Source organism: Phocoena phocoena, chromosome 17 (assembly GCF_963924675.1).
Source record: "Phocoena phocoena chromosome 17, mPhoPho1.1, whole genome shotgun sequence".
Taxonomy (NCBI): Eukaryota; Metazoa; Chordata; class Mammalia; order Artiodactyla; family Phocoenidae; genus Phocoena; species Phocoena phocoena.
Window position 1 is genome coordinate 9,640,981 of NC_089235.1, and position 25,493 is coordinate 9,666,473.

Here is a 25,493-nt window from a genome sequence, read left to right on the forward strand (position 1 = left end):
ATGTGACCTGGAGTAAGTCCCCATACATGCTCACCCAAGACCCTACCCACCACATTCCAACACCATCACAAAAGCAGCTCTTTAGCTCCAAGCTACATTTACGTGCATCTCACACATTTACAAATTGACTTTTAGCTTTATGTTTAAGATTGTAAAATGGGTAAAAACTAGAAGACATTTCCCTTAATAGAAACATTTTTCTTCACATTACCTCGTAACACTCAGGTACTATGACCCTACCAAACTATTTACATGGTGCCACTGAAGAATCATCAAGCTTGGCAGTGGACACTTAGAAAGGTCCCAGATACGAGTTACCTAAATAGGCTTGTCTGTCTGTCCTGTTTGAACAATGCCCTTATTCCTCAATGACCTGACACCAGAAATGCACTGAGAACAAAGCTTTTTGCAAGTCAGAGTAACTTGTGTGTCCTCTGTAGATTGCTGAGCTGGCTTGTGCAGAGTGTCTGCATCATAAAAGCATGTCATTAAAAAGCTTATCTTCCTTGGTTGAAGCCAGCAAACCATTTGTTTTCCATTTTGACTGTCTACACAAGTGCTTCTCATACACATAAGGGCAATAAATCCCCAAAGCCCAAAGTAACGTGATGCCGTTGCCAGTGTATATTTTTATGGTCATCGCAGAGAAAACAACTTATTTCCATATTCATTGATTCATTTGGAGCCCAGGGTGCCAGTGGGACTCTTAGGAGAGTGAACCAAATGTCTTCAAATAATTTCAGGCTTCACTTGGCATAGGACACTTCCATAAACAGACATAACAAATTCTGGATTCCTGAAGGGTAAGTCTGAGCAGCTTGATTAAAAAACAAATAGGTTAGGAATTACTAGGATTCCGAGGATACTCTCTCTGGAGTCATAATAAATAAGAAGCCAGTCCCTCCGGGGACCTCCTCCCCTGAGGATCCTAAGTTCCCAGACTTTTGTTCTGCTGGGCACACAGAAGAAAACAGATGGACATGGGTGACAGTTGCACGAAGAAGCCCTCCTGGAAGCCATAGAGAAAGAAACGTGTCCACACAGCTCTGTGTGATGAGACTGTCCACCTGCAGCCTGTTCTTCAGTCTCAGAGTTTTTTTTTTGTTTTGGTTTTGGTTTTTTTGTGGTACGCGGGCCTCTCACTGTTGTGGCCTCTCCTGTTGCGGAGCACAGGCTCCGGACGCGCAGGCTCAGCGGCCATGGCTCACGGGCCCAGCCGCTCCGCGGCATGTGGGATCTTAAATATCTCCCTAGGAAGGAAGGATATGCCTGCTGTCCCGTCCAATACAGAGGGTGAGCCATTGCACAAAGCTGAGCCCACACCCCTTCTAAAAGAGGGAGTCAGAAGGTTCCCAAGTTAGTAACCATGTGTCATGTGCCTGGACATTCTGTCGTCTGTCATCCTGACATGACAAGAGGGCAGGCTGCATTCAGACTTGCAGTGAGGGTTGGAGCATTCCTTATGAAAACCACGCATCACTTCAGAAAAGTGGCTAGAAAATTCTTATTCCATCATCTTATTTCTCTTCTCCCCAGTGAAGGAAGCAGCATGTATTCAGGAATGCCTGTAGCTACTTTTAATGTACTTCAAATGTTTGGTTTCATGTAAAATCAACCAATAGTTAATTCATAAGTGGAAATAGACTAAGATCCCTAATATCCCTTTTCTTTCTACATGTTTACGATACATCCATCTGTCTAACATGGTACAATCATTGGCTTGTTCTCGTGTTTGTTGCATGACCCAGATGGTATCAAAGCAAAACAGCAAAAATCTATGGAACTTATCAAGACGAAAGCTACTGCTGTGGTGAGCAGAGCCGGCTTTTACGTTGGCTGAGTGACCCAGGAACCCTGTGGGAATTTCAGCGTTGCTAACACACTACAATTCACCCACCTTATTTCAGCCATACTGGTTTCCCTGCCCCCACTTTGCTTTGCAATACAGCGCTTCTCATCATTTATTCATTCATAAACATTTAATGAGTACGTTCTTTTTACCAGACAATGTGTCCGAAATGCAAAGTTGAGTTGACAAAAAGTTCTCTCCAGAGCCTGGTGGTGGAGACAGACATGCAAACCGATTGTATAATCATGTGAAATGTGCCTCCATGAGGCCATGCCAAAGTAAGGGAAGGAGCAGATCCTCCTCCTGAAGGACCCAGGTCAGGACTCTCAGAGGATGTGGCCATGCTATCAGCTCTCTCCGAGGGTTCCTGCCTTCAAGGGTCTACTGGGAAGTGCACACATAGCTATGATACAAAGCAATGCTGGGAACCGCCATTGGAGATATAAGAACAAAGTGCTGAGACAGTTCAGGCTAGAGGCGTATCCACTGGAGAGATCAAAGAAAGTGACATTAACATCAGGACTTAGAGGATGAGTGGGTTTGGGCAAGCAGAGATATGAGAACGGGTTAGGGGTTGGTGGGCATGCAAAGAGTGGGGAAAGTGTAGGGAGTTGGAGCACAGGCTATGGCAGAGAAGAGTCGGGGATAAGCCTCGGAAGCCAGGTTGAAGCAGGATTATAGAGGGCTTGGAGACAGATAACAAGTGCGTGTGTGCTTGGACAGGCGAGAGATTCTTTGTTCTCCATGACCCCAAATTGTGAATTATGATTAAAAAAAGAGTTTATCCCCATCAGAAAACAAACATGTTGTAGTAATGCCCACTTTTCAAAACAAAAACCAAAATCCCCATCGACCTCACATCTTTCTCCAGCTGCTGTTCCTTTCTCTACTGTCCTTTTAGGCAAAACTTCTTGAAACAATCGTTGACACCCTATTTCCTCCTGAACCCACTCTGATCAGATTTTTGCCCCACCCTCCATCAAAACCACTTCCATCAGGGTCTCCCACTTCCTCCACTTTACCCAGCCCAGTGCTCAGTAACACAGTGCTGGCTGTCCTTGACCTATCTGAGGCCTTGGATGTGGCCAGTAGCCCTGGCTTTCTTGTACCTCTGTACCCCTTGGGTCAGTCCTTTTCTGTCTCTTGCTGGTGAGTTAACTTCTCTCCAACCCCTAAATGTAATATGTTCCAGGGCTTCATCCCTGGACCTCTTCTCTCCCTTCACTCACTTCCTTAGTGATCTAATCCAGTCACATGGCTTTAAATACTATCTATAGATACACTGATGACCTCCAAATTTATCGTCACTCTTTGCCTGAACCATTTCTCAGGGTTGTGTTTTCAGCTAGCATCCCTAAGGGATGAAGTAACTTCTCCCCCGTCCCACCCCTGACAAACAGTAGGCTTGCTCCCTCTTGCTAGAAAAGTAACTCAAAAAAAAAAAAAAATCACTATAGAGATTCTTTAAATATTTCTGTGTGATGGGTTTTTAGAGGTAAAATTACTGGGTGAAAGCGTATAATGCTTTTTGCCAACTTTTTCTTCCAAACGGAGTATATGAGAGTATCTATCTGACCACCTTTGCTAATACACACCCACAAAAAAAAAAATGTTGCAAATTTGGTCATAACAGTTTTCTTGTACTCTTAATGTGCCTTTAATTTATGACTGATGTATGGCATCATTTCACAGTTTATTTTCTTTCTTTCTGTATAGCTTAGATATTTATGTTCTTTGCTCATTTTTCTATTGTTTGTCTTTTTTTTTTACTTAGACGAATGCTTTAAGATGGGTGGGATTGGGGGAGGGGGAGGCCTAAGAGGGAGGAGCTATATGTATACATATAGCTAATTCACTCCATTGTACAGCAGAAACTAACACAACATTGTAAAGCAATTATACTCCAATTTAAAAAAAGTAACTCAATATTCCTCTCCTGCAACACCACCCACTATACGCACAGGGGTCCATCATGGGCCAAGGGGCACGGGGGATACAGCAAAGAGGTGTGAAGCATGTGCTGGCTTCTGTGCCGTGAGCAACAAAGTCCTTGGTCTCTGGTCCAGCACCCGTGAAAGAGTAACAGGCTAACTTGCTAGCTTATAAAGTAGAGTAAAATCCCAACCCCTGCACATTCTTGACATTAGGTAGCTATGCTTCCTTTTATAAGGAACTTAACACCTTAACCCAAATAAATTACATGCAGAAGCTTTCTGGTCACAAGTGTCCAACTTAATGACTTCCATAGGGACGAAGTTCTACACAGAGCAAAGCGGGTCAGTCTCTGCCTGCCTGCCTCCAATAGGGCTGGCTTCGGCCAAGACTTTTTTTTTCTCCATCTTTCTCTCTCTTTTTTTTTTAACATCTTTATTGGAGTATAATTGCTTTACATTGGTGTGTTAGTTGCTGCTGTATAACAAAGTGAATCAGCTATATGTATACATATATCCCCATATGCCCTCCCTCTTTCATCTCCCTCCCACCCTCCCTATCCCACCCCTCTAGGCGGTCACAAAGCACTGAGCTGATCTCCCTGTGCTATGCAGCTGCTTCCCACTAGCTATCGATTTTACATTTCATAGTGTATATATGTCAATGCTACTCTCTCACTTCGTCCCAGCTTACCCTTCCCCCTCCCCGTGTCCTCAAGTCCATTCTCTCTGTCTGCATCTTATTCCTGTCCTTCCCCTAGGTTCATCAGAAACAAATATGCTAGCACATATATATGGCCAAGATTTTTATAAAGTCATTTTGGACTTGAGGAAGAACTAACAAAGAGCTGTTTAGAACCTGTGTTAAATAGAGAAACTTCTGTCATTCCTTATGGATTCTCTTAAGCTTTAGGGCTTAAATGTTGGTGTGAATGCTGGGAAATTTGGGAAAGTATTGGGGAGTTATTATTGTTCAAGAATCCTTTTGGCTTCCCTCAGACCCCTCAGTTCTCTCACCCTAACGCTAGGTCTGAAAAAGCTCTTCTCTCTAAGTTCCCTAAATGCGCTTTTCTCACCCATCCACTTCACCTAAAACTGGTCAGGCTTGTAGAGATGACTCATTTCTTTGACTCATTGTTACCAAGACCCACAATTAGCAGGACACACAGACAATGGATTGCTGCCATCCTAGTATCTGCATGTGTGAAACCTAATCCTGGCAATCCTTATACAAGGCCCGCAGGCCCAAACAAATCAATCTCATATACAAATCTTACTTGCAAAAACTAGTCAATCCCTTCATCAAAATATAAAAACAATGGAGTCCGCCTGCCGATGCAGGGGACGCGGGTTCGTGCCCCGGTGCCGGAAGATCCCACATGCCGCAGCGCGGCTGGGCCCATGAGCCATGGCCGCTTAGCCTGCACGTCCGGAGCCTGTGCTCCGCAACGGGAGAGGCCACAACAGTGAGAGGGCTGCGTACCGCAAAAAAAAAAAAAAAAAATGGTGTTGGAATCTAGTCTTATGCCATTTACATCCGTTTAATATATTGAAAAAGGTGGAATTTATGCAATCAGAATTTACAATATGGAGGAGAAAATCATTCAAATGTTACAACTATAGAGATGGATGTTTTTAATGGAAAAGGGGTGTCTTTAATAAAAACGAATGACTCAAAACTTTATTTAAAGCAGAAATAATCAGGATTATTATCCTGATATTATTTATTTTATGTGTCTTCACTATTGGCAAGAATGCATTTTATTCCATTTGTTGGAGATAAGCAGAAAGCCACAGGGACTATTTCAACTCATGTTCTGGGAAACCAAGAACTATGCAACAGTCAGCTTCTACAGATAAGTGATTAACATGATGTCTAGACATGTTCTCATGAGAATAACATTATTAATTAAACAGTCATTTGGTTAATCATGATAGCAAAAGTAATTTTGGGAATAAATATTTTATTAATATGCCAGTCAATAAAGCAAAAGTAAAAGGATATATTTTAATTAATTGATTTGTTATAATATTGAGATTATGTCTGACAAATTCTGTTTGAAGGCCTGGACGATGATCTAATATTTCTAATACGGCATGTCTTTATCTTATTGTTTCCGGTTAATGGTATTGCATATTTCAATTACTTAGCCAAAATTCCTTTCTTTACGTCTCTCAAGATATTATTAAGATCCATTAGTAAACAATTGGATATGACAGATTTTCTGTTGCTATGCATTGCTCTGTTCTTTAAAAACTGGGTGTTCTCACATTTCATTAATAAAAAATAATTCACTGAATAGGGAAGGATAGTGTGGTATCACTATAACTAAGAGCCTGATCTTACTTTCTGTTTGTCAGAAGACTCATTTGGGGGGCTTCCCTGTTGGCGCAGTGGCTGAGAATCTGCCTGCCAATGCAGGGGACACGGGTTCGAGCCCTGGTTTGGGAGGATCCCACCTGCCGCAGAGCAATAGGCCCATGAGCCACAACTACTGAGCCTGCACTCTGTAGCCCACGAGCCACAGCTACTGAGGCCCGTGTGCCTAGAGCCTGTGCTCTGCAACAAGAGAAGCCACCGCAATGAGAAGCCCACAAACCGCAACAAAGGGTGGCCCCGGCTCACCACAACTAGAGAAAAGCCCACGCACCACAATGGAAGACGCAATGCAGCCATAAATAAATAAATTTATTTAAAAAAAAAAGACTCATTTGGAAAAAGAGAAATAAATCTATCGATGAATTATCTTCAGTATATAGACAATCTTTTCAGAAACACAGTTAACCCAATAATTTTAAAATAATCGGTGGTCCTAAAACACAGGGAAGAAATACAAAATAAATAAAACTTAAGTAAAAACTTTTTTTTTTTTGCGGTACGCGGGCCTCTCACTGTTGTGGCTTCTCCCGTTGCGGAGCACAGGCTCCGGACGCGCAGGCTCAGCGGCCATGGCTCACGGACCCAGCCGCTCCGCGGCATGTGGGATCTTCCCAGACCGGGGCACGAACCCGCGTCCCCTGCATCGGCAGGCGGACCCTCAACCACTACGCCACCAGGGAAGCCGTAAAAGCATTTTTTTGAAAAATTATTCAGTTGAGTTTGCTCCTCTTGCCTTTATAAAAGTACATCTATAATCGTCTCTTACGCAGTCCTTCTCACTTGCTCAATGTCTCATCCTGACGCCAAACCTCTCCCTGAATTTCAGCCGCACTCACTCAAATGACGGAATCAGAACTAAATAACTTGCATTTGTTCTTCAGTGTTAGCCATCTGGTCAACCCCTTTTTGTTTAGCCTGGAAGGAAACTTGTATTAGAATCATTAAAAAGTTTCCTGCAAAAAAATAAATTTTTATTTTGTATTAAAAAGAGTCCCTAGAGGTTGCTTCGATTTGTTCCTTTAAATGTATAAATATGTAACAAAGCAATTTATGGAATAGTCATTAGCAGTTACTGTTTCCCAGGTCTCTTGTAACAGCTGGAAGGCAAACCAGAGAAGGGTGGGGCAGACTTCATTTTCAAGTTAAAATCTATCAGGATGGGATTTTTTTTCAACCCCATCAAATTAACTCTACATATTGGTGTATGAAAAGTGTTTTAGCATTGAGTTCACCGAGTTTGCTCTCAAGGACCCTTCTCATCAATCCTCTGGCCTTTCTTCCAGTAAATGCCAATGAACCAACCAGTAAATGCCGATGGACCCAGCATATCAAATGGAATGAGCTAATGTTAGAAGACACCAACATATGTTCCCTGTCAAAGAGGCTAATAATACGCTAATATACACTTTAGACATCATTGTCATCTCTAAAGGTATCAATGAAGACAAAATAATAATTTATTCTACTTCAAATCAGCATAAAGGTGTAAACAGATTTTTTTATAGAGATGTATATAGTCTATTAGGAAAGTAGAAAAATAGTATTCATCGTAGTATTGAGCTATCATGAAGGCCTTGGCTTTATACTAGAAAAGTTCTACAGCACTCAATCAAAACAGTTTGCTTATCTTTCACCTACTTAGATGGAAAAATAATGATTTGTGAGATCTAACTTAGCTGAGTTTGCTGTAGGGGAAAAATTATTGAACTACGTAAGCTATCAAGCATCTGTGGCCTAACTATTCAATAAGCAACGTCCAAGATAAACAATGCAGTATCTAAATGTTGGTCTGTAACCAAAGTAACAAAACTAGTTCAGACATTTTTCTACTGTAACATGATTCATCCATTCTTCTACTGCCCTTCTCCTTGCAAAGTGAGTAGAAGAGACCCAAAGTATCCGCCATCCTAGTCACACTGCATACAAAGAGACTCTTGATTTGTTTGGCCGTCACTTGGTCTAGCTCTTTAGGGTTCAAAAGATATCTGATCTGCCTGTTTCTGTCACTAGGACTCATGTCAGCTGAACTCATTGCACTGCTCTTTAAGCAAAAGGGTCATCTTCAAAGTCAATTCTCCACAGTAGGTCATATTCATCTAATGAGGTACATAAAGGAATCCAAAGTAGAACACATGTATTAAAAGGAATGAACAAGATAATCCATGGAAGCATAAGGAGAAAATATTACTCCTATTTCTTTCTATCTGTCTATATATTTTCTAAAAACCTAAGAAAAACCAGCCTTTAACAATATCTAACATGTGGCTTGACTCTGGTAGCCTCACCAGGACTGCACGTTAGGACTTCATGTGTTACTAAAGTACTAGCAATATCCCATGAGGCAACAGGAGCCTCCCTGTACGATGTGACCGCAGAAGAACTCAAAGGAATATTGTTCTCTTGGGTAGGGTCCTGCTCCAGAACTGCACAGCCAGCTCTCTTCAGAAGGCCTTACCCTGGACTATGGGCGCACATACACATCCCTGCCCTTGAAACCAAGTAGGACCCTGTGAGGCCCCCTAGGGTACAAAAGCCTTTTTGTATCCGTGTTTCTTAGTAGGAAAAAGGTTTCAGTCTCTTAAACATTCCCTGAGTGCCAAAGGACAGGTTCAAATAGTTACTAATTAGGGAAGGGAGGGGATGCAGAAACAAAGGGGGAACAGTCAAGTAAGAAGAACAATATATGTGGTGTTCGTGGCTGGCAGTGGCTAATTAACAAAACAATTTCGTATTCAAATAGAATTTACATGCTCAGAGCATTTTCCACAATTAAGTAAATGATTGGTATTTAATTTACAATGAACATATTTTGATTCCCTTTGTGGTAATTAAACATTAAAATAGTTGTAGTAATAATGAGAGTTGCTACAAATTGCTCTACAAATAGTCAAAACTTAGATGTTCTGAATAATCTGTGGTGATTTTGCAATATAAGAACTGTAAATCCCAAATCGAAATCTAAGTGAAATGTCTGCAGTTTCTTTCCCAGTTCTGTGTACTACTTTAGAAAGCCATTAAACCTAAGTAGAAGTGAAAAGGTTCTTTAAAATCACGGCCGTTATTTTAAAACATTTAAATAGCATTTAAGATTTTTTTCTATTACAAATTCATAGACGATAATACTGTGTATTCTTTATCTATTGGTTACATAGGCTTTTTAATTATGGACATCTGTCCTAGATTTTTAAGATATTTTTTTCTCCTTTGCAGTTGGTTGGTTTTGTGTATGCCTGTTATGTGATCAGTATTTTCATGGAAGAAGAGGACACCTGTAAGTATTATTCTACCTACCTGTGGGTTTATTTTATCTGAGATATAGCTTCCAAAACTAATCATTACAGGACCGTGAAATCTTTTATATTGGGAATTTTAAATGATTAAAATCAGCGTAGTAAAGTTACAATCAAACATTTACCAACCATACTGCACACACACAAGATGGCACTAAGTATTGAAACTCTCAATCCAAGTCATGTGGGAGGATGCTCAGAGACAGGGACACCTACAGATAGATGGCTGTTGTTTCATTTTAGTAACTTTTCATCAGAGACCTAAACGTTTCTCTGAGTAGAAAATTGGGGTTGTTTTATCCATCACTAATTGTAAGTATGCTGGCTACAGAATTTTGAAATCTGACTAATAGCAATAACATCAATACAATAACACAGTCTACCAAGAGCTACACATACATAAACTACATAAAATACTCTGAGAAAACTAAAAATGACAGCCTTCAATGCAAGATGTAAAAAAAAAAGAGACAGAGATGCTGAAAAGGAATTAATGGAATGATAAAAAGCTAAGTGGTCACATTTTAGCAGAACACTAAAAAAAAAAAAAGAAAAGACATATTACCCCAAGTTATGTGGGTAGAGATTTAGCAACATAGGTTAACGAGTGGCATTTATGGAGTGTCTGCTAATGTCTAAGGCACTTCTTGGCACCACTCCATTATGGGTTCATGTAATACCAAAGACAAATTTAATTTAAAAAAAATTATTAGATAAACAAATCATACCCAACCATCCCAGGGATTTGGTTATACCGCTGCAGATACTCTCTGGGTTGCAAAGTTGACTCTTAAAAAAAATGAGGATAAGTGTCTAGCTAGCCATTACAACTTCTTTCTAGAACACAACTCCAAAAGGGTCTGATGAGTGCTTGCCACCAAACAGGTACAGTGCATGGCGTATGAACTGGAATCCAGTTAACAATGAGGATTTATTTAACCAACTGGAAGAAATATTAGACCTTGAGATTAAACTCATCAGGCAGTGAAAACACGCAAACGTACCACATCATCTCTTTTGTGCTTGCTTGGGGGTTTGTTTTGTTTTGTTTTGTTTTTTAATGCTAGATAAGGTGGAAAGTTTCTGACATTTCAAAAGTGCTGTTGTAATGACAATACTTTTGACTATGAGGTTAACTTCAAAAAGTACATTTTCAGGTGTTCCATTAGTAGTTCCACAAGTTGACAAAGTTAATGTACAGAAAATCAGCAACACGCTTCCAACTCACAGCTAAGACAGCCTGACAGCCAAAAAACAACCGGTTGAGCAGGGACAATTTCAACTGGAATTGAAAGCTAAAAAAATTATTAGAATTGGTGCTGAATAAATACTTCCCCCAAAATGATACACTGATTGATAAATCCCAGCTGAATACCTTATAAAGTACTTCTGAGTAGGTACCAAAATGATCCTGTTCCTTCTCCTCACCGAACTGACTAGAGGTTCTCAAGTGATGCTAATGCTTCATCCCCATCTTACTGTGTGAGGACAGGTAGATTAATCAATAATCTTCTTTTATCTAGTAGAATAAATACATAAAGGGCTTTTCCTTGAAGCTTGTGATTTTAAGCAAAACTTGGAAATGCAAACTGTCATGCAAAATAAAAGGCTCATCTAAATTGGGTAAAAGATTTTTGACCTTCTAGCAGCCTTTTTAGAGAAATAATTTCAGTGTATATGGATCAGATTGCTCCTGGCAGATATCGTAGGTTTATTGATTGTAGAGTCTTTAACTAGCTTACGTTTCTCTATAGAAACCTCTGAATCAGCTATTTTAATGCCCATCAAACCAGCATTGAAGCACCTGCTAGCAGCCTATTCTGTTAATGGTTTAATTGTACTGTTTGTTATTAGGGCCCTACATTAAGTTACCAAGAGACATCTGTATAAAGTAGTTATGTTACCATCAATTCAAATAATACTTAGAGCCAAAAGGGTCTTGGGTGCTCAAAACAAAGTAAACAGGCCGTAGACCAACCTGACGTGATAATCGGCGGGGAGCAAGTTGACAGTAGAAAGCAATCACAAACCTTTTAGTCTGATAGTTCTCAAGTGAGGGTAATTTCATATTTTCTATTGAAAGCAGTAGGAATCAAAGTGCAATTTTAATTAAATTGTCCTAGAGTCTTCAGAAGGCAGATGTGAGCAAAAAGAAATGTCTGCAACCAATTGCAATGATCTCATAGTCTAGTACAATTTGTGCCAACACTTAGGTTTCGGGTGCAACAATGAACTGCCCTTACCAACCCCCAGTCGAGAAGACGTGTCGTTTGAATTGTGTTTCTAGAATTTAAACATAAAATAAGAAAATAATACTGGTAGCCTTCCAATTTATCTAAGTATGCTTCTGGAAAGCTTCTTCTGAAAGGTAACTGCAAGTAGATAATGTAATGTCACCGTATTTTGGCAGACAATATATCATTTATCATTTCGATTTCTATTCTAACTAATGAAAATCTCTGCCTTATTCAAAATGCAAAGTTAAGCCTTTCTTGGACTGAAAGCTATCAGCCAGCCTTAAAAATTAATAACTACCCGCTTCTCTCCTCTGCACTGCTTAAGTGGTTCTATGGGCGTAACATTTCAGCTGATGGACATTTCTGAAGGGTAATAAATGCTTGAGGAAACATTTATTTCCAGCCACCCATCTTCTTAGTTACCTTTCAGCCTCTTTAGCCATTTCCTATAAAGACTGTGATTTCAGGTCAAAGACAATGAAATAAAAAGCTCACAAAAGCAAGAGTACTGCTAGGTAGGGTCAATACTTTTCATCATTCATTCTAATGAAAAAGCCTATTTATATATGTTTCATTTATTTCCTTTTTAAAAATCTATCAATCTCTGTGAACACTTTTGTGAGCCCAGGATATTTGGAACATGTAATCGTAAAAACATGTCAACATAGAGATCGGACTTGAGGACACGGGGAGGGGGAAGGGTAAGCTGGGACAAAATGAGAGGGTGGCATGGACATATATACACTACCAAACGTAAAATAGATAGCTAGTGGGAAGCAGCCGCATAGCACAGGGAGATCAGCTTGGAGCTTTGTGACCACCTAGAGGGTTGGGATAGGGAAGGTGGGAGGGAGACACAAGAGGGAGGAGATTTGGGGATATGTGTATACGTATAGCTGATTTGCTTTGTTATACACCAGAAACTAACACACCATTGTAAAGCAATCATACTCCAATAAAGATGTTAAAAAAATAAAATAAAACATAACCATAAAAAAAAAGTCAACATCTTGTGTGTGAACCGTCTACTGCTGAAATGAACTTGTGGGCTTGTTAGTACCTTGTCAGATTTACTAAAAAGAACGTTTTTAATTCAAGGAAGTGTGGAGGGGAGGCAAAAAGTACTGAAAAATAGTATTAACGTGTATAAATATTGCCAGGCTTTTTCAGAGAAGCTGTTGCTAGCACTACTTCTTCTGATATTAGGTTGCAAACTGCAAATGGGATGTCTGTCGCGCTCACAAAGGCCAGCCTGGGCTGTGTATGTTGATTGGCAGGAGAAATGTACATCGAAAATCCTAAGCATTAGTTTTTGAAAAGAAAATGAACTCCCCAGATGTGGGTTCATCATTTTACATGGAAAATCTCAAAATAGCTCTTTATACAACCATTTGACCCCTTGAGGCCCAGGCTCAAGACAGAAGAAAGAGCCCAGAGTCAGCAACAGAGACATTAATGGTTTAATGAATGGGGGATCTTACACATCTGAAGCAGAAAGGGACCTGGAGCGACACCCCACTATCAGGTTGACTCATTGGTTACCAGGGAAAACAGCAGAAAAGCACGCCCCTCACCACCCCTTTGACAAACTAACATAGTGGAGACATTCTGATATAAAGATTAGAACAATTACTAACAGGGGTCGGGGGCAAGTACACAGGCATTTACTGATTAGGCTCTATGATTAAGAGGGAAGGGTAGGGTGTAGTTGAAGCAGGGACTGGTCCAGCAGGGGATGTACAGAGAGCAAGAGAACAGCCATCTTGGGTGGCCTGACCATACAAGGGTGGAGGAACAGGAGAAATTTGTGAGAGTCAAGGATGGAGAAATACATGAGACCCAAGTAAGGATGATCCCGTGGTCACAGTCAATATTTCAAAGGAGTCATAGGATGGTCCAATAAGCCATGAAGAATCTACTGGTTCTCAGAGAGTATAAATTTCTTTTGGCAACAATCTGGGGAGTTGCAGCTATCCTCACCACAGCTTAGATTTAGAGCCTGAAGCATGTCCCCATAACTCTGCCAAATAGCTACAAACTTACTACCTAACCTTTCTACTAGAATAAAAAATCTCTGCAGTCAGAATCTTTATGTTCCCAGATATAACTCTAGAGCCTAGAAAATGCCTTGCACATAGCAGCTAATATAAAAAGTGATTGTTCAGGGAACTCCCTGGCTGTCCAGTGGTTAGGACTCAGTGCCTTCACTGCCAGGGGCCCAGGTTTGATCCCCGGTTGGGGAAGTAAGATCCTGCAAGCTGCGCCTCGTGGCCAAAAATAATAAAAATATTTTTTAAATGACTGCTGAGTTTATTTTATTACGTAAATTCTCTTGGCCCAGCAACTCATTTTTCAAAATGGATTTCAAAACTACAAGCTTCTCAAATTTGATGAAGTGTTAGGATTATGTTCAGAATTTAGTGAGATGCTTGGTACATTTACAATTTTTTTCTTCCAGTTTTATTGAGATATAATTGACATACAGTACTGTATAAGTTTAAGGTATACAGCATAATGATTTGACTTACGTACATCATGAAATGATTACCAGAATAAGTTTAGTGAACATCCATCATCGCATGTAGAAACAAAATAAAAGAAAAAGATAGTTTTCCTTGTGATGAGAACTCTTAGAATTTATTCTCTTAACTTTCATATAAAACATACAGCAGTGTTAATTATATTAATCATGTTGTTATTACACCCTTAGTATTTATTATATTTATCTTATAACTAGAAGTTTGTACCTTTTGACCACCTTCATCCAACTTACAAATATTTATGTTTAACAAATGGAGGTCCTGCATCTCTTTAGCATAATCAGATGGATTTTTAGTAATTTTGAAGGTCAAGATATAGGGAGACGGGGACTTCCCTGGCAGTCCAGTGGTTAGGACTTCGCCTTCCAATGCAGGGGGTGTGGGTTAGATTCCTGATCGGGGAGCTAGGATCCCACATGCCTCAGGGCCAAAAAGCCAAGATGTAAAACAGATGCAATATTGTAACAAGTTCAAAAAAGACTTTAAAAATGGTCCCCATCCAAAAATCTTTAAAAAGACAAAAAGATATAGGGAGATGGAGTAAACCTCCACTATACCACATTAGAACAAGAGCTTGAGTTTATGGACTTCTGGACAAGACATCAGGGAGGCCACAGAGACTTGGAAGATAGAGGCGCCATAGAGTGAACGCAAATGCAAAATACGGCCTTGGGGACAGACGTACGGTCAAAAAGTTGGGTCCAACAGGGTGGAGACCTAAGCCAGCCCCACACATGGGAAGGTCAGGCCGCACAGAATAGGGTTCTAACTACAGTGCCCTGCTTCAGAGAGGATTCCAGTCCTTGGGCAGGTTAACAAGACAGTCTCCGTAATGAATGTGTTAATAACTCCATGGTGAGCATCCTTTCACGATGTATACATATATCAAATCATCATGTTGTAAACTTTAAGTATATTACAGTTTTGTCAATTATACCTCATCAAAGCTGAAAAGAAGACAGTATCTCTCAAGAAGAATGTCATAAACACCAAAGTACCCAAACCAGTGACTCAAGAGGGGAACTTTCCATGGAGACTAGAGAAGCCATTTTACTAGAACAAGCTCCAAAGTCAGCACTAACCTCATGGTGAAGTGGAACCCAGACGGTCGTGTCTCTCCAACCCAGAACCCCTATATTTCAACCTAACTAGGGACTATCTACAGCCGTTATTTTCTTCCCCCCTCACTTCCTCATCTCCAGCTACATCCGTTTTCCTACATTCACCAAGCGCTTTCCTCCCTCTGTTGACTCACTAACTTAGATACATCCTTCCGATCTCAGCTTAACTGTCTCTCCCCAATTTAGCCACTTCCCTCTCACCCTCCCCAGGCTAGTTGAGGGCACCCAGGATATACTCTTACATGGTTTCACTGCACACTGCATTTTCCTTGGAAACATTTAACACAACTGTAATTTTTAAAAGTCATGCTATCCCCAGGGCCTCGCCCATTTCCTGACATAATGGGCACTCTGTACAATAGATAATGAGTGAGTATTGAGTGAAGAACTGTGCAAGCAGATGGACTCGGAAGGTTGGTTAGGAGTTCCATTGGCAGAGAGGGGGGAGAATTCTTCCGTTTCTATTCTCTGTCTCCATTTCTATGAATGACCATTCTTCACACAAGCTAGAACCTTGGGCACATTCCTTGACTCCTCCTCACCTCCCACATCTGTTCAGTCACCAGATGAGACACGGTCACCTCCCTTCAAGTACGTGTTCTTCAGCATTCTTCCCCAGGACGCCCTCTTCCCCGTGCCTCAGTAGACCCTCTGAACCTGTGCTCAATTTATTTTTTAATTAACTGTGTTCCCCACTTGTAGAGCACGGGGATCGTACCCTGCCCACCCTGGGATCCAAGGACCTGGTTCAGTATCTGGAACATCATAAGAAATCAGTAAATATTTGTCATACAAATATGATGTGAAATTCTGTGCAAATATGTACAAAACACATAGCAAGGAAAATGCCCTCATGTCATTACATTCTCTCTCATATCTCTGTCCTCACACCTTATGAAAATTAAAATTTCCCATTCCTTGCACTATAGAAAAAAAATCTGACTAATTTGCAATAAGGTATAAGTGGTTTGTACACTTATATTTCCTGGAAGTTTTCACTGGCTACTAATCTTGGCCTGTTTTGACAGAAAGTTGACACCAACAAGCAGAGAACACCGACACCCCAGAGGGGGTTTAATTTTCCGTGTTCCCACTTGAAACTGTACGTTAGAAATTATTTAAATGAAGGTGGTCGTCACTCTGCCAATATCTGGCTCTGCACCCATTAACAAATGGAATCACCCCTTGGGGGATCCCCAAGGCACTCAGCTCTGACACCACACCCCTGTAGATGATGCCCGGAGCCGGGGACGGGGGTGGGGGGGGGTTATCTCAAGGTACCATCAAGTACATCACATTCTCTTCATTCATTTACAAACGGTAAATATCAGGCAGCTATTCAGAACATCTTGATCTGTCTGATCCAGATTAGCAGCCCAGGGAGTGTGAAGCATCAGCCTCACCCCTTAAAGCAAACGCTCTACACAGATGCCTGTTAGCTTGAAGGAGACATAATCCCACCTCCCTCCATCCCTGGTCAGACAGGTCGGAGCTCTCAGGTTCCCTTGGTTACCAACAGCCCCAAGCTGTGTGGCATGGCCTTTCCTCAAGAAGGAAGACTGAAGGATCTATCCTCCAGATGGTACAGAATGGAAGATGAGGGATTTGGGAACCAGTTGTGATTACGAGGCAGTAACAACAACAAAAAATATCACATCCTCACGGCACCCTAAATGCAGCGACAAAAAACAAAATGGGCTGTGAGGATTTTATGTGGATCCTGGGCAATGGTTTTATTGTGGGTTATTAGTGGGAAAATTTAGGAGCCCAAGAGAGAGAGCAGCTACCAGCGTTCCGACAGGGTCCTTGTGTTTCCACTTTAATTCTACATTCAATATCCCTATCCCAGCGCCCGCCACACACACCCTTCTCTATCCTCACGCTGAGCTGTTCTGCCCGCCCCACCGCGGGTAGGCTGAGCCCTCACCTCTCCAGCCGGCCCTGAGCTGCAGGGAAGAACGTGCTGCACCAACTGGCCTTGATGCAGCCCCATGAGGTCACACGTGCGCATGTGCGCCGGCCACCTCTCCTTCCTCCTCTCACCCATTCTGAGTCTGCGCCTTCTCCAGGTCCCTGAAAACCGCGGTATTAGTGCCCCCTACCCTGAGACTTTGGAGTCCTTACTCTCACTTTAGGAATGAGGACGTGAAGCCCAGAGAGGTGACGTGATCCTTGCACCCTTGTCTTCTGTTCTGCCCGCTCAGCGCTGAGACTCTCCCTCTAAGACTCTACGGCAAAGAAAAGGAAAGCCAGTAGGCATGGGTGCCCACAAGCTCCTAGGGTCTCTCTCCCATCGGAACTGTCCGCACTTATCCATGATGTTCTCCTTCCCGACATAGGAGAGGAGGCCTTCACTCTGTCCCCGGGCTTCTGTGGCTTTTCTGTCCATCCTTCCCACGTATTCAGGTGCCTCCTTCATTAATGACTCTCTTTCCGCCTCCCTAACTTTATATCTCTTTTCCGCTTCTCTCTCCCAGTTTCTTCCTCTCATTGGACCTTCTTCCTCAGTTTATGAATAAAGCCACATAAGTTTAAAAACAAAACAAAAGAAATTACCCTGGCTCCCCACCTGGTATACACTGAGCTTCCCTGTCTCTCATACTGACTTCCCTCCACATCTAGACTTTTCTACAAAATAGTCCAGACTTACAGTGTAACTTTCTCACCTCCTATCCACTGTCAGGCCGCGGCTGTTGGGCTTTCTGTCCTATATTATCACTGAAAACGCTCTCTCGAAGGCCAACAATGACCTAATGTCAAGTACACTTAGATCTTACCGGGATTCCTTGTAATGGGTGACTTAGGTCACTGCTGACTGCTCCCTTCTGGCTTCCAAGCAACCCCATCTCTTGAGTTTTCCCAGGCAGTCCCATCTCTTGAACAGCACTTATTTTTAAAAAATATATATTTATTTATTTGGTTGCACGAGGTCTTAGTTGCAGCACGTGGGCTCCTTAGTTGTGGCATGCCAACTCTTAGCTGTGGCATGCCTGTGGGATCTAGTTCCCTGACCAGGGATCAAATCTGGGCCCCCTGTATTGGGAACGCGGGGCTTAACCACTACAAGACCAGGGAAGTCCCAAACAGCACTTATTTTACCAATTAAATTTTTTTTCATGCAAATTAAGCAGATTTCTAATGCAAACATAGGTAACACATTTTGAAGTACTGGCCCTGGCTGCTTTTGGAGTGATGTTTTATCATTAAGTCCTTAAAATGTTAACTTGCCATCCCCAGTATATAGCTTATACTCTCACCGTTACACTAAAGCATTTTAAGTAAGATCAGACAATGACACAGAGGCATTTTAAAGTAAGAACAAACAATGGAACAGATGTTCATCCCTCTTAGATAGCAAAATGGCACACAATATTCTCAAGAGCTATACTCTTGGACCAAATATTTAATGGAAGTCAGATTTTATAATTCCTTTGAAGAAATGTCATGCAAGTAACCAACACTAAGAGGCATATATAGAACACTCATCTTCGTGTGCTGTATTTTTTTTAAAGATCTATTTATTTATTGTTTTTTTAATTCATTTTTGGCTGTGTCAGGTCTTGGTTGCGGCACGTAGGATCTTCGTTGAGGCATGCAGCCTCTTCATTTTGGTGCACGGGCTTCTCTCTAGTTGTGGCGTGCAGGTCTTCTCTTCTCTAGTTGTGGCGTGCAGGTCTTCTCTTCTCTAGTTGTGGCGCTAGGGCTCCAGGGCGCGTGGACTCTGTAGTTTGCGGCACACGGGCTCTAGTTGAGGCGCGCAAACTCAGTAGTTGTGGTGCACGGGCTTAGTTGCCCCGCGGCATGTGGGATCTTAGTTCCCTGACCAGGGATCGAACCTGCATTCCCTTGCATTGGAAGGCGGATTCTTTACCACTGGACCACCAGGGAAGTCCCTTCGTGTGCTTTATACTAAGCATTTTATTGACTAAAAAAGAATAATTTAGGGCTTCCCTGGTGGCGCAGTGGTTGGGAGTCCGCCTGCCAATGCAGGGGACGCGGGTTCGTGCCCCGGTCCGGGAGGATCCCACATGCCACGGGGCGGCTGGGCCTGTGAGCCGTGGCCGCTGGGCCTGCGTGTCCGGAGCCTGTGCTCCGCAATGGGAGAGGCCACGGCGGTGAGAGGCCCGCATACCGCAAAAAATAAAATACAATAAAAAAAAAAAAAAAAGAATAATTTAGTGTTCTTTCTGGGAGCAATATTTGAAACTGGTCTAAGTGAGGTATTTGGGAGTACCAATAACTTGGATGCCAACGTGAAGATAAAGTAGGGGAGAAGTAAAGGCATTTGTCTCTCCTTCTAAGTTGTACGAGGCACAAAGTAAATTAATTCTAAATTTTAAACCTAACTAGCCTTTCAGTTTTGTCCACATTTTTCCTCAGAGGAGGAAACAGGCGCTCGCTCTCTCACTCACTTTCTCTCTTTTTTCTCTCCTCTCTTTTGTTTATCCTTGCTCTCTCTCTTTGATTATAAGAACAAAAAGTCTAGAGTAGAGTTAATGGTGTACTCAGAGAACAGCTTTCTTTGCTATGTACAGTTCAGTCAACTGCAAAGCTTGAATGTACATGCTCGTGTCAGAGACTGGCAAGGTCTTTGCCATTTGTGTGTCCTTTTTCCGACACACAGCTGGGCTGCATCTCCCAGGCTCCCTGCAGTTAGGTGTCCGATGACACTGAACTCCAGATCATGGAATGTGAGAAGGGACATGCCCATTTCCAGGCCTAGCGCCCACGTCACTTCCACACGTGGTTCTCCACGCCCTTCCCGTTTCTGCCTGTTCGATACAGACCAGCATAGGATCTTTGGAGGCCACATGTTTAAAATGATGGAGCCACAATGTTGAAATAAACATTGAAATTTATTTCTCCAACAAATAAGCATCTCAAGCAATTTGAATTTGCTGTATGTTAAGGGACCTTCAGCTGCAAAGCAGGACATCGATTCCAAGGGGATTCTCACTTTCCACGAATGGATTTTCAGAGCTTTTTGAAATAGTTGGTGGAATAAGAGGAGATCTCATTCCATACCCTTCAACTGTGATTAATTCAGCCGCCCACAGCATCAGGACTCAGATGACGTTAGATTTGAGTAGACACAAGACTTTACTCCGATTAAGAGTCTCTTTCTGGTTGGTTTTATACTCACTAATGCTTTAAAACATTTTAATGTCTTCCCACATGACTCAGATGCTTTGTTGACATTACACTGACTTCTTTCAACCATAGCTCCTGATGGAATTCTGTGTTCTTTCTATATTCTAGGTAGCTTGCCAATTCTTGTAGACATTTAAATGCTTGATTGGATTCAGCATCTCTCCCACATCTCTTCTTGTCTGAGGTCATTAACCCGTCCAGATCCAAAAGTATAGTCCAGTTCCAGCATATTATTGATTAATTTTAGGGCTTTAAACAAGTTTAAATAGCTAATCCTGTATTGATTTGATTCATTCATTCAAGAAACAGTTATTGAAAGACTTCTGTGTACTAGACCCACAAGGATACAGAAATGAATAGGACGTGGTCCCTTTCCCAGGAGATCTTACGTTCTAATAAGTGAGCAAGGCGTGTAAATAATTATGGAAGAGTAAAGTGCAGATAATGGTCTGTATAAAGTGAATCAGAAGCACAAAAAAAATAAGCAGAGGCTAACTGTGTGTCAGGGCACCAAGCATGGCTGCTCAGAGCATGAGAACATGGTCTGATATGAAGAATATTACATCACGAGGAAGGGAAGAAAGGAAATGCATTTTAAATACTGGCAAAAGTATGTCAGAGAAGCTTGGGAACACCGTGGGATACTCAAAGTGATGAGTAGTGAGGTATGTTCAGTTCACTAAGTGAACAGTGGCGTCAGTCTTTGAGGGACCTTGGATTCTGTCTTAACACCAGTGAGTCCCAACCTATTTTATATTTGGCACTTATAGAGAAAGTTAACATTTATAAGGCACTCTGTGATAAATAAATTACTTTTTCCGAGCAATAAATGACCACCCCAAAGGGCTAGCTACCCCAAGTCTTACTCAGCAAGTGTGTACGTGCACACCCACACCCTACTCAGGTGTCTCCAGCTGGGATGCTCTGCTAGATGACATGCAATCAGTGAATGGATTTAATCTTGGGAAGAATATGATCAGATTCAATTTTCTTTGAACAGTAATTCATAGAAAGAGAAAAGAATTTATAAAACCATCTCAGAAGAAATGGTATTTTGGGGATGGAGTCTGCCCTAGAAACGGGAAAACCAAAAGTAATAATAGAGGCTATTTTTAAAAAAGAAAAAAGAATATTCAAAGGGGAAATGTTCAAAATTGTAGAAGCAGACAGTAAAAATGAATTATAGAGAGACTTCAGAGTCAACAAGTATTTGTTACTTGATTTATTGAGCAAAGTAGAACATTAGCGAGATTTAAATGAGAATGATAAAAATATATTGGGGAAAAATTGGATAACTGAGAAAAAATGTATTACATAAGGGAAAAATTATATCTGTTTAGACAGATTCTTAGAACTGTTTTTAGCTCTTACCTTTTTAAGCAATATTTTTCCTCTCAGCCATTCTATTCTGCTTTATTGACCCCAAAGAGATTTTAGAAATTCATTATGCCATTATTTAAATATTATCTACTCTTAGAAAATTTTAAAGTGGGAAGAAACTGTCAGCACTGATTATGGGAACATCTGCTTCCAGAGATCTGGACCCACGAGAGAAACAAAAGCTGGAAATTCAGCCAAATAAAAATGAAAAGGGAGCTCCAAAAATAGAAAAGGGAGGTGTTTTCAGAATTCTTAAAAATCTCATTTTCTCTAGAATAAAATGTTCCTCTGAATGAGCCCAGCAGTAGTGACACAAAGCCACCAGTGATTCTGAGCAGACAGCAATTGAAAAATTACAAAAACTTTGAAAGAGACCCCAGGAAAGCCAAACTGTAGTTGATAAGAGTAAACAGCCATTCCACCAAATTAGTGATGAAGATTAACCAAAGGGTTAAGAGTATGTCTACAATAGGAAAATAGCACAATTTGTGTCGCTTTAAAAAAGCTGAGTAACTTTAAAGGGAATAGAAAATACACTGTTAAAGATGAAAACACAAATAAGAAAGAAAGAAAAAAAAAAAAGAGAACCTAGCTCCTTTCTTCCTGAATATGAGAAAATCAAAACAAAAAAGTGGGGCTTCCCTGGTGGCGCAGTGGTTGAGAGTCCACCTGCCAATGCAGGGGACGCGGGTTCGTGCCCTGGTCCGGGAAGATCCCACATGCCGCGGAGCGGCTGGGCCCGTGAGCCATGGCCGCTGAGCCTGTGCGTCCGGAGCCTGTGCTCCGCAACGGGAGAGGCCACAGCAGTGAGAGGCCCGCGTACCGCAAAAAAAAAAAAAAAAAAAAGTGTATGTGTGTATTGAGGAAGTAGGATGGTGGGAGCTGGTATGTCAGAGGCATCTTTATAAAGGTGATACAACTCTAGCAATTCGTTGAGGAAAGAAGCCACGGTGGTAGATGCTTTCTTATCAAAGGACCCTGTAAGGACACTGTAACCAGGTTCCCCCTTGCAAGAATCAAAGACAAAATACTAGAGACGGTCCATGGGATCCTTACAGAATAACTAGAATAAGTGCATCCCTGCATCTAAACACTGAAAGCACTAGGAAAAAGTCACTCTGGGGCTTCCCTGGTGGCACAGTGGGTGAAAGTCCACCTGCCGATGCAGGGGACGCGGGTTCGTGCCCCGGTCCGGGAGGATCCCACATGCCACAGGAGCGGCTGGGCCCATGAGCCATGGCCGCTGAGCCTGCGCGTCCGGAGCCTGTGCTCCGCAACGGGAGAGGCCACAACAGCGAGAGGCCCGCATACCGCAAAAAAAAAAAAAAATGTCACTCTGTGCACTTTGCATAAAAGGGATATATTACCAACAAAGAATCCCACGGAGTGACTTGAAATAACAAGAAAAAAGAGAGAGATCTTCCCTCAGTATTTGTGCTACTGTGGGGGGAAAGGACTAGAGAATAAAAACAATGCCAGTTAAAAGCTAAAAAAAAATGGTGATCAAGTGTGTCACGTGCGCAGACTTCCCTGGTGGTGCAGTGGTTAAGAATCCACCTGCCAGTGCAGGGGAAACGGGTTCAAGCCATCGTCCGGGAAGATCTGACATGCCGCGGTGGAACCAAGCCCTTGCGCCACAACTACTGAGCCTGTGCTCTAGAGCCCGTGCTCCGCAACAAGAGAAGCCACCACAATGAGAAGCCCGCGCACCGCAAGGAAGAGTAGCCCCCGCTCGCCGTAACTAGAGAAAGCCCGCGCGCGGCAACAAAGACCCAGCGCAGCCAAAAAAAAAAAAAAGGTGTGCACTCAGGCGGATCACGGGTGCACTGGGCGGGTCACATGGGCTGGACACGTGCTCAGGGAGTGCCCAGCACCAGCCCTGGACAGAGGGACAGCCACAATCCCACATGACACTGAACTCTGAAAATTCTGCCTCCCTTGAGCTTTACTTTCTTCCTTGCCATGTCCTTATACGGGGAAGCTTAATTTTCCACAATAAGAAACACTCAGAGATGGTGAAACCTCAGCCTTCAAAACGTGAGGGACTAATCAATCCTCCCTCCTCCAGACTAGCTACTCTTTCCAAATATGAGAAAATCAGACTAGACGCAAGCTCAATACAAGTTCCCCAAAGACAGATGCTCTTCTGGGGAAGGGGGAATAGAATGCTGGAATTCTCACAAACCATTGTTATCCTACGCTAAACAAAGGTTTTGAAATTTTGGAATTCAGTAGTTGATGGGAATGTGTCATCGGAATAAGATAAATGCGTGGATAAATCAATAGCAGCCTGCGGTCTGCTGCATGCAGTCCACGGCTTTTATCTCACCTAGGGCGTCCACAGCCTGGCAGGCGTTGTACAGACGAGTACACTGAGAGTTGAGTTTTCCCAGCTCGCAGCCTGCAAGAAGTGGAACTAATATTTGATCCAGATATTTCAGGGACCAAAATCCGTATGCTTTCAAACACCCAGCTGTGCCAACAAGGATAACAATGAAATTCTTCATAAATAGGTAAAGAAAGATACATTGGGCACTCACTAGATTAAAACTAAAGCATTCATGTTTAAATATTGATTAAGAATATAAATTACTTGCACGATGTAAGAAAAATAACAGGCTAGCCCAGTACAATTTAATTGGATGTGGAGAGGCATATGTAACACATCCCGCTATCTTGTTCCAAGTCAAATGTCTTGTCAGCAAGTACTCAATATGTGAAGATTGTCACGAGAATAACAGAATTTTAGGATGTGATTCAAATACTACACAACTGTGAAAACAATGCCTCCCCCCCGCAAAAAAAAACTGTTGACCTTTAATAGCTGTTCTGTGTGGGTATACGATGAAATTCTAATTAATAATCTGCCATGATTAAAGTCTGGTTCAATAAAATGTAACAGAATATGATTTGGCAAATGTTGTGGGTATGATCTTTAAGAAGCAAAAATGTACCTTCCCTTATTTTCCCAAAATGATATTTAGCATTTCTTCTCATGGTGGTCACTTCCACAAAGATAATCCATTCCAAGTAACATCACTTCTTCCAAGTGGAAGTTGGCACAGGAAATACGTTTGAAAGGACGACAAACAATGCGGTTTCCTGGCTGCAGTCTCTCCCTGAGGGATCTTTTATAGTAACACCTCAGTTTCCGAGAACAGGTGAAGGGGGCAACGCTCGGCATAACTGGCTTTTCTGCATCAGTTGATGCCAGGTGTTAATTGTGCTAAGTTTTTTGTTCTACATTTTAAGACTTTAATAACCAGAGTATATTGAATTCAACTCAATTATCCTGCAGGTCACCCACCAAGCTGTGCCCGCCCCCTCCTTCTGTCTTCCCCGCCTCTTCCAAGGCACTCTTCTGGCAAAGACCCTTATGCGGTGTTCTCACTGTAATGACTGCAGATCCCGTGGGTGCTTCCTTTCTAAACCTCCTTTTCTAATACTTCTGAAAACCCATCCGTGCCTCTTCGGCTACTTCCCAGGTTTCATTGAAATTCATCTCCTTATTTCTACTGGAGAAACTCCTTAAATTCAGCATCTTCTTCTCACATCTTTCTCATTACAGTGACTTTCAGAACGCACGGTTGCTTCACTTTCTTAATGTGATAGAA

At 41.9% G+C, this 25,493-nt stretch overlaps 1 protein-coding gene across 1 annotated transcript in view; it reads left to right on the forward strand.

The window, feature by feature from the left end:
• NKAIN3 (sodium/potassium transporting ATPase interacting 3) overlaps positions 1-25,493 on the forward strand; it is a 313,028-nt gene that overhangs the window by 274,309 nt on the left and 13,226 nt on the right. Inside the window, 1 exon segment of the mRNA XM_065895129.1 lies at positions 9,371-9,431. Within this exon segment, the coding sequence (XP_065751201.1) occupies positions 9,371-9,431 (61 nt within the window).